Below are 9,907 nucleotides of genomic sequence, written 5' to 3'. Positions count from 1 at the left end.
ACACACCGAAAAATAGCATTATTTCTGATGACAAGATTAACCTTAATTCACAAGCCCGATTTCTAAATTAACACGGCAAGCTGGGCGAGTTGCCCGCCCATAGGAACATGCCGAATTTCTAGAAGTCTTCCTTAATAATTTCTAGCTGGCTTCTGCTTCTTTCTTTTTCCTTAACTGCTGCCTTCCTGACTGCAGATGGTAACTCAATTGATGATGATGATGATCCACATTTATTGCAGTTAGCTAATAAAAGTATAAACCAAAAAATCGAATGAAGGCGGTAACTAACAGAAAATTCATATTTCATCAACAGAAATGAAAAAAGAGGAGTCTGAAAAAATAATCCGGTTCTCGCGCTCTCTGGGAATTAAGTGAAACTTTCTACGCTGTTTGCTTTGATTGCCAATTAGCGGTGACGTTGGCAACGGTCGTTCAATTTTTACACCCTCTAGTGCAATACGAGAGTGGTGAGCTGTTGGTAACCTTTGCCACTCGTGCAGTACTGTAATTTCGCTGCGCAGTACACAGAGCAGACTGCGAGACGTGTTTTCTTGGGGCGTTGTTGTGCGCCATTCTTCAATTACCTCCGAGATATAAAGGACCTTCTCAATGACCACACGAGTGGTGCAGGCGTCGGATGGCTCGACATACTGCGCGCTGGCAGTCCGAAGGGACAGTCCAGAAAGCGTAATCTTCGCTTTTCCTATCTTGCGAAAAATACGGGCATCTATCGCTGAAAATGCAACGCCGGCGTCGACAAGTGTTAGCGTCAATGTTCCTTCTATTACGACTTCAATAACGTTTTCCGGAGAAGTGTGAGGCCTTATACATTTCGCTGAAACAGCAGTTCTCACCCCCTGGACTGCGATTTTAATTTTCCTGGCGCAGAGGTCTCCGCGGACGGTGCATGGAGGAAAGAGAGCGGCGGCGAGGAGAACGTGAACGGCGAGCGGAGAACGCAGTTTCGATTGCAGGAATAGATTCAAAGGTGTCTGATTAGTTGCGGCGTTGTTGAAAGCGTGCCGCATATGGACGCACATTGTTCGGGACGTTCGGTGTAAGTAGGCGACAGTGACGTAGCACGTTGCAGCACAGTCACAATAAAAACAAATCGGACGATTGTCCCCAGTGCGCCAATGGTCTTATATTCGTATATATAATAGTCGTATATATTCGTATATATATATTCGTATATAATAGTCGTATATATTGCACCACTGGTCGGGCTGGCCGTGTGTGGCCGTGGACTGGCCGTGTGTAAGTGGAATCAGAGAAAACTGATGAGCCACCTTTTCACGGACGAACTCCTTGATCTGTAGGAGCAGCGAAGTGTTTTCCGGGGCAACATCCAAGCTCGACATAGAAATCGCCTAAGGAGGAGACTGGTGGGTGGCTATGCGTTGTTTGCGTAGTTCGTGGAAGCTTTGACAGTGACTGACGGTTTCAGAGACTGTCGCCGGACTTTCCGCCGACAGCATTTGGAAGGCGTCGTCTTCAATGTCGTTTAAGACATGGCTGATCTTCTAGGCATCAGCTATTGTGACGGCAACGCCGTTACAGAGGTTGACAATATCTTCTATACAACTGATAAATGTCTCCCCACGCTGTTGCGCAAGACCACGCAAACATTCCTGCGCGCGAAGCTTGCAAACGGCGGGACGCCCGAATACCTCCGTCACCTTAATTTTGAAGGCCGTCTAAGTTGCCAGATCACGTTCGTGGTTGCGGTGTCACAAGGTGGCGGCACCGCTCAAATAAAACGACACGTAATTCATTGTTTTGTGTCATCTCAGTGGCTGTGGATGCTCGCCCAGTCGTAGTCAGCGAGGCAGTCTTCTACGTCATGGTCTGCGGTCCCGCTGAAGATGGGTGGGTCGCGGTGAGGCAACGGGCCGGTCCAAACCACGGTAGTCACCGGCGCAGCGGGTTGTTGGCGTGGTAGTCCTACTTCCGGCATAATGACGATGGGCTGCAGTGACCGATTGAGAAGTTCCAGATTTCGTCTCGTACCAAAAACTCCACCAGTTGTAAAGGGGGTGTATTGGAGTCGTAGAGCAGCAGCGACAAACGCAGCACCAGCAGGCAGAGCGCAGCCAGGGAGCGAACTGGGCACGAGTCACTCGATGGTAACGGGGCTTTTCAGCCAGCCGAACTTCAGCACAATATATATATATATATATATATATATATATATATATATATAAATCAGACGCTTGTTTCTCTGGATGATCCGGTCTTTTGAAATGCACACGCAATGAACAAACGAATGTGCGTAGCATTTATTTTTCGGCGACGTTTTCGCCGGGGTCCGGCTTTTGTCACTGTAATCTCTGGGATGATATATATATATATATATATATATATATATATATATATATATATATATATATATTCATCCTCTTTCTCAGGGCTGTTTCAGCCGCAGCTATTATGCTGAAGTTATATGACTCCGATGAATGTCCTAAGATATATTTAAGGGCACATCTAGGAAAATTTGCGATAGTGGGGCCTGGAGACTACTTGTGCTTCATTGAAAACGGCCGCGTAATGTGCAAAAACACTTGTTTCAGATTAAGGCCCTTAAGGGGTGTTCCTAAATATATAACAAATCACCGCCCAAGCACTCCGTACAGAGAGTTAGTGAACGAAGCTGAAACGTGCGGTGCCGGTGTTTATCACTGGCAAAATCATGATAGTTCATTAACGGACGGCTTGGTAGGGTCGTAGATCCTCGGTACGCAATTGCTGCTTCCGCTCGGCTGCACGAGCCTGTTCTTGTGCTCGGGCTGCAGCATTGGCACGGCGTACCACGGAGCTCATTTTCGGTTCTGTTTGCGGCGTTGCTGATCGAAAGTCGCTTGCTCCTTTGAATTACGTATGACGCGTGGCCTACCGATTACGGAGCAGGAGAGAAACTGCTGGGTGCGCGCTCGGCATTGACTGAAAACAACAGCGTCCCTACTGGCGCTGCGAATCGCGCGGGTCTTTTTTTTTTTTTTCGCGCATGCGCATGGGGTTGCGCCGCAGGAGTTTTCGGCGTGCAGGCGACAGACGAACGGATGGAAGAATCGGCTAGCCCTATACAGCTTCGCTATAAGAACACCTGCTCGCAGGTACCCCCTATGATAAGTTTCTTCTACCACCAAATAATGGTTATGGTAACATAATCCATTTTCATGTGACCTAAACAACGGGCACAACGGTCAGGCCTAAAATAGATATTGCCTGTGGTCTTTTGCAACATCGGGTTTAGCAGCTTCCTTATGCGAAATTTGAATAATTTCATGGAATAACAGAGTTCATTGTTGGATGTTGCGTCTTACACAAACCTTTTCTCTACACCACCGTAGATGATCGGGCGTCGTATATGACATCTTCAGTGACGCGAAATCCATAAGGGGATGATATAACCTTGCAGTACACTTTTCCAACTATTACTTCAGGAAGTAGAGCAGGGAGTAGCTGCTATATCTGAGCCAGCTCATGAAATGTTTGCGGAATCGAGAAGAGATGTCCTGACAGCTAGGATTCAGGGATTATAGCTTCTTGTAGCTCCAGTTACACATAAATGAATTCGCAATGATAACATCTGGAGCTACATATGGGCATGAACCCAATATGTTGTCTATGTGAAAGGAAATATATTTATTTTTATTTTGTATTACCCTCAAGGCAACAGCCATTGCAGAGTGGCATGGTAAAAACAGCTTGAACATGTTACAAGAATGTAGTATGTTATAATAAAAAGAGGAACTATTTATTGCTGCTATTATACAATGCTAGCTAAGGCACAAACACAAAAATGAATAGAAGCTTCGCTCAGGGAAACTAGACTAACAATGTTTTGGGAGTGAAAGAATAGCTGCTACTTATAAAATATTAGCTACTGCTAGTTTAAAGGCATTGTTAGCGGTAAGAATAACGACGGAATGTTCATATAGAACGCAATAGTTGAACTGATGCTTGGTTGAGTGGACTACACAGTTTTTCTGTATAATCACTAAGTAACCGGTGCCCCCAGGCTGACTTTCTTACAAATACAAATGTTTCATGCACGAGGTCCACTAAGACACTATGGCTGATTTGATTTCACTTGAACAATTGCTTAGCATGGCACTTCAGATTTCGTTGATATCACTGCTATTTTTTACTTGCCTTTTTCTCGCTGCTCTTTTTGATTTTCTTTCACCTCTTAGAGTACGCTCATTTTTTCAACAAGAGACTACATTTCTTTCATCCGTTTCTAGCTCTGTCGTCCCGCACGGCTTCTCTTCTTGAGCTCTGCAGGAACTAATTGAAGGAGGTCGTTAAGTCGGGGATGTTTCGGCTCATGCACGCGAATTGTCTAGACTTGAGTGAGTCACTGCTGGTATGTGCACTTGAACCAGCGCATGAAAGCTACATGCTCAATATGGATAAAGTAGCACTTTTCTATGCAGGATGTGTTGCACAGCTTAGTCCCTTTCTTTCGCCCATCGATATCATAGCACTAAATCCATGCATATGAGGCACTGCATTTCGAGCACCATGAAAATGTGTTTCTCAGGTCTTCGCTGCGTGTTCGCTTTTCCGTGGCTTTACAGAGTATTTCGCATGGAATTCCAGCACTCCATGGGCCGAAAGAGCAATTCATGCAAATCGCGCTCGACAGCTTCAAATATAAATCTCTTCCTAAGGAATTTCTTCAGTAGGCCAACTTGAGGAGCATTCTAGGAGCTGACCGGGAACGTACCTGATTATGAGAAGGAAATCGCCAGGCGACTAAACATTTGTTAAAGTGCAGCTCGTGGGTATTATCGAGCATAAACTCGTGCTAACCCTAGTTAGAATGAAATTATTACACAGAGAGTGTGTTCTGTCTTGGATGGCCTAACGGGGACTGGATGTCTGTATATAAGAATGAAGCTTTAGAAGGTAGCTACGTACTGCGAAATGAGTGATGTTTCAAAACACAATGGGCCTTACGTTAGCATGTGGTAGGCCGGTATTTTGCATTAAAGAAGCGGGTACATGATTAAGAAGGCGACTTTGGATTTTACTAGCACGGGTGTCCCTGTTCTCAACACTGTGCTTCCGTGCAACAATCAGAACAAAGCTGTCCCGCATATCAAGAAACTTGTTCATCTAGCTGAAGAAGTCCATGAATTAGAACATGCGCACATGAGGCTCCTTTAAACGCTGTCCCAACAATACAAGCAGAGAATCTTGACTGGCTTCTCCAACGGATGTCACAAAGACGTTGCATATTGTCTTCGCGACAACCTCTGAGCTGAACAACTGTTCGCCACCCCGACCTAAGCGAGAAACTGTAGCAGGGACCATTTTGCCCCTTACAGATTGCCGCCACGCATCAGCGACGTTACAATTAGGAGATGCTTCGAGCGTGTGTCACATTGTCTGAGCGTCGGCAACTCAAAGACCCAATTTTATGTACAATAAGGAATTAAGCCGTATACTTGACATATACTAGTGCTTCCTCTGTAATGTTGGAATGTGAGCACTTCTCCTTTTTTTAGGTTATAACATTTCTACTAATCGTTTTGTGTGCGTGACTTTGCCGCATCGTCGCTTTCGTATCTGGGACCACGCAAACATTTCGAATTCGTGACTATGTCCCCGTGGGAAACATTTCGATATGCCGAACTCCGTGAAGGTTAGGTTTTTTGGCTTTTCAATTCTGTATTTAAACGAGCGGGAAAGTGATTTCACATGGCGTTCCAAGAGCGCTTTTAAGACAAGACATGTTATATGTGACTGAGTTTAATCACCTGCGTTCAAGAAGTCAAACGTCGCAGTATAGTCAGTGTGTTAATGAGAACTGACATAATGGGATTGAAACTACGGATTTAAAAAAGAAGCTTGAGAAGACAGCTACGGGCTGCGAAATGACTGATGGGTCAATATATATTCGCACGTGGTAATCCGGCATTTGTAAGCATGATATGCTCTTACTCCCTTTGTCGGAAACCTTCAAGTGACCTTGAGCCACAAGCCAGAGCCGTTATCCCCTCAATCAAACGAGAAGATCCGCGCAATTTGAGAGAACAAAACGAGATCATCCGGCCAATCAGTCAAGACAGTATTACATACGCTAGTTACTCCACAGACATGTTACCAAATATATTGTTTCCGAGTACTTCCTAAAATTTGTTCACAATGTCACCCAAGCTGTAACTTCTACTACACATGTTTTACTTTTCATTTGCAATAGCCACGTTGACAAGGCAGATACACTGTGCACTATACAGGCAGATACTGTACAGGCAATACACTATACACTTGATTGTCACCTTTTGGCGCTAAGCGCTCTTTTGAACGCCAACGGTCCGCTTGTTCCGCGGCGCGTCCGACAGCGTCCAAGCTAGCAGCGCCCGGTGCACCATGAATGGCCGTTTGACCGAGACGATAGTTTCAATTAGGTTCTGTCTGTGACGGGAACCTGTTACGTCCATATGGACGTAACAGGTTCCCTAACAGGTTGCTGCGGTGTGATGTCGTTGGGTGTGCCATTGCAAAGATGCCCTACACCGATCTTAATGTTCTAGCAAGCATCATCTCCAACTAGCCTGCCTTCCCGGTAGTGATTTCATGCTTACATCTACTCTCGACTACGGGAGAGTGATAATTTTTTTATTCAAGATTTTGGTTAAGGGTTATGAATCGACGATGTCAGTTTTGCATGGAAGTGCATGCAAAATTAGTACTACACAGGCAGCCCCAAATTTAGAAACTGTCAAGGGGACTGCTACGCATGAACAAAATGAAAGGGAAGAAACGAAGTATACATCTAGCAGTGGTTACGGTAACCTTACAGACAAATAAAAAAAATAAATAAGGAACAGTGCATAAAGACAAGAAAATATAGAGCTGTTTAGTACAACATAAAATGGCAAAGAAACCTTCTGTAGTACACAATCAATGTCATTTAACAATACTACAATAATGTCAGCAATCTAACAAGTAGTGTTACTTCTACGTCAATTATAATTACAATCGTAAATGTGAGTTGCTAGGTTGAAGAGAGTTGTTCCATCACATATTTCGTAGCTCATGAATACATGGTGTGTCGGTGATGCTTTAATTGTATGTGAAATAAGATGTCCCAGTTTCATTCAAGCAAATGTGGTAAAGAACTTGCCATAGTTTGTGCGCACTTTAGGTAAAAGATGCTCATAGAGCTCAGTGAACCTAGTAACGTAATTTTTTTTAATTCAACAAGCCATATGTGCAACAAGCTATTTGTGCAATATCACGACAAAATTATAGCATCTTAACCGATAAGATCAAGTTAAATTACAAAGTTATCTGTATGTGCAGTAGTGCGGCAGAACTTATATTTCACGATCGATAACTCAGACTGGAAGATGTGATGAAGAGCAAGAATGAATAAACTAGCAGTAAAAATGCGTTGCATTGGATATGAAGTGCTTGAAATTAATCAGACGAAGCGCCTGATTTTGCAGGTGTTGCAGTTGGCTGAGATGTGTGAAGTAAGTGTCGCCCCAGGCTGATACGCTATAAGATAAATGGCAATTAACGTGCGTGTGATAAAGGAAGTGGATGAAATACGCCTGAAACTATGAGCTGGTTTTTATTATGGCGTGTATTCCGAATGAAAACTCACACACAAGCGTTCGCCCATGAAGGCTGAATTTCATGTACCTGTCTAATACTGCGCGAAGAAGCATTGTGGTACCAGATACGGGTAGTAGGTTGTCGTCAAGAGCAACAGATATCGATTTCGAAATTAGCGTCGGTTCTCCACTACATGTAGCAGAGAACAAGCGGGTTCATGACTAAGAAGGCTGATTTTACTAGCATACGTCTCCCTACTCTCAAGAGTGTGCTGCCGTGCAACAACAACGGGAAAGTTGTTCCGGATACCCAGCAACTTGCTCATCAAGCTGAAGTCCGTTAATTAGACCGCGTTCCTATGAGGTTGGTAAACACAGCCCCAATTAAAGAAGAACAAGGTCTTGCGTGGCTTCTACAACGGTGGACACAAGGACGTGGAATATTATGATAGCGACAACACCACAGTTTGAACGACTGTTCACCCAGGTCTGAACGAGAAACTGTTAAAGGCGCATTTTAGTACTTTAGAAAATGCAGCGATGCATTAGCGACGTAACAATTAAAAGATCGTCCCAGGGCATGCCGCGCTGTCTAAACGCCGGAAGCTCACAGGCATAATTACGTGCACGTTCATGGATTAAGCCAAATTTCAGATCTAGTATTGCTTTGGTTTTCTTTTTTTTTTGTTGTAATGTACACTTCTTTTTTAGGTTGTCGCATTTCTATTTTGCGTGTTTGTCTCCGCGAGCTTGCCGCATTAGCCTTTGCTCTATGAGAACGTGCGAACATTTCGAATCCGTTAGTTTCCTTTGCCGCGCAGACATTCGATATCTCAAACCCCAAGAAGACGACTTTTCCCTCACTTGTACCTCTTTTTTGAAATTAGCGGGAAAATAATATGACCTAATGTTGTAAGAGAGCTTTTAAAACAAGACATGACATCTTTGCGTTGGACAAGTATTGTCGCTATTGCCACCACAGTGAGAGCTATCACGACACTTTTCCGTTTTTCAAGCAGCTGCGTAAGAATAAACAGACGCTCGCGAGTGCATCAGCAGACATGCACAAAAAGCTCTTCTAGTAAACTTATCTGCCAGACTGGCGAAAGAACCTTGAATGTTTATACAACGACAAATAAAGAATGGCACAATGAACGCGTCGGTGCTTCCGCTTTCAAGTCCAGAGCATGCACTTGTTTGGTGGGTTCATGTACGACCCCTGCTTGCAGTGGAATGCGTCCGAGAACTCGGGCATGTTCATAAGTGGCACGATGCACCGGGAGCGGCGAGGTGGGTAGCGATGGCGGCCAGAGAGCCAGGGCGGTGATTCCGTTGTTTGTTTCTCACACCATGGGGTGCAATAGCCGATGAAGAATAGCTGGTCCGCTGTCATGGCAACGCCTGGCAGCATGGTATCTCTCTTTGATGAGGGCAGTGACGTAAACGCAGAGTATGCCATCGGTGTTCCCCCTAAGTCGGCGATATTCTCCGAGTCTACCGTATCGTTTAAGACTTGCCTTCGCTGGAGGACCTGCGAGATGCACAGCCGTCCCTGTAGTCATTAGCCTGCTTGTTTTTGTCGTAATAATTTGCACGACTGATAAGACGCATGTTCTAGGACTAGCAGTGCGGACTGTATGAAGCGATGTCATCAAGATATTGATAGTAATCACCTCGCGACCTGCCACGCCTAGGCACTAACGACTGCTGTTCTTTCTCCTGTGGAATGCGTTCTTGAAACTACTAATGAACTGTCGTGTCTGTTCCAGCTACATACTTTAAGAGAACTTTTCATGGGAATGATGGAAAAACTACGGAGACAAAGCGCGCTCCAGTGAAAGCACTTCTCAAAGAAGTCCAAGTTTTTAATCCGCCATAGTTTACGGTGAGGAAGAGAAAACATTAACACCTCAGATACAAAAGCAAAATAAGACAAAATATTAAACTGAGTGTTAAACTTGACTTGTTTTTCTGATTTTCTCTTCCACACCTTGGAAAATGCGAAATCGCGTCGAGAGGGGTATCCAAGCCGATGAGAATATTAAACAAAATCCTAAATGCGCCGACAAACAATGTCGGACTTCATGGTGCGGTAGCGCGTGTGCAAAAGCGCAGGCCGCATAGTTTTCTATTCGTTTCCACCATTATATTGTCCGCTATTATAACCACCTCGCTGTATCAAAATCTACACACTATCGCTTTCTAGTTTTATGATCGAAACAACCGCAGGAAATAAGTGCTATGGTTCGAGATTAAGAAATAAAAGCAAGTTTTAAGTGCCATTAGCGTTTTTGTTTGCAATGTTATTCTGATCGCTATTGTGTTCAGCACCT

The 9,907-nt window shown here is 44.4% G+C and overlaps 1 protein-coding gene across 1 annotated transcript in view; it reads right to left on the bottom strand.

Annotated features, from left to right (window-relative positions):
• Positions 1-7,954: 7,954 nt before the first annotated feature.
• LOC129386303 (membrane metallo-endopeptidase-like 1) overlaps positions 7,955-9,907 on the bottom strand; it is a 33,543-nt gene continuing 31,590 nt past the window's right edge. Inside the window, exon 3 of the mRNA XM_055074129.1 lies at positions 7,955-9,105. Within this exon, the coding sequence (XP_054930104.1) occupies positions 8,749-9,105 (357 nt within the window). The 3' untranslated portion in view covers positions 7,955-8,748. The remainder of the gene's footprint in view (positions 9,106-9,907) is intronic.

This window comes from Dermacentor andersoni, chromosome 3 (assembly GCF_023375885.2).
Source record: "Dermacentor andersoni chromosome 3, qqDerAnde1_hic_scaffold, whole genome shotgun sequence".
NCBI lineage: Eukaryota > Metazoa > Arthropoda > Arachnida > Ixodida > Ixodidae > Dermacentor > Dermacentor andersoni.
This window is presented reverse-complemented; position numbering and strand designations above follow the sequence as displayed.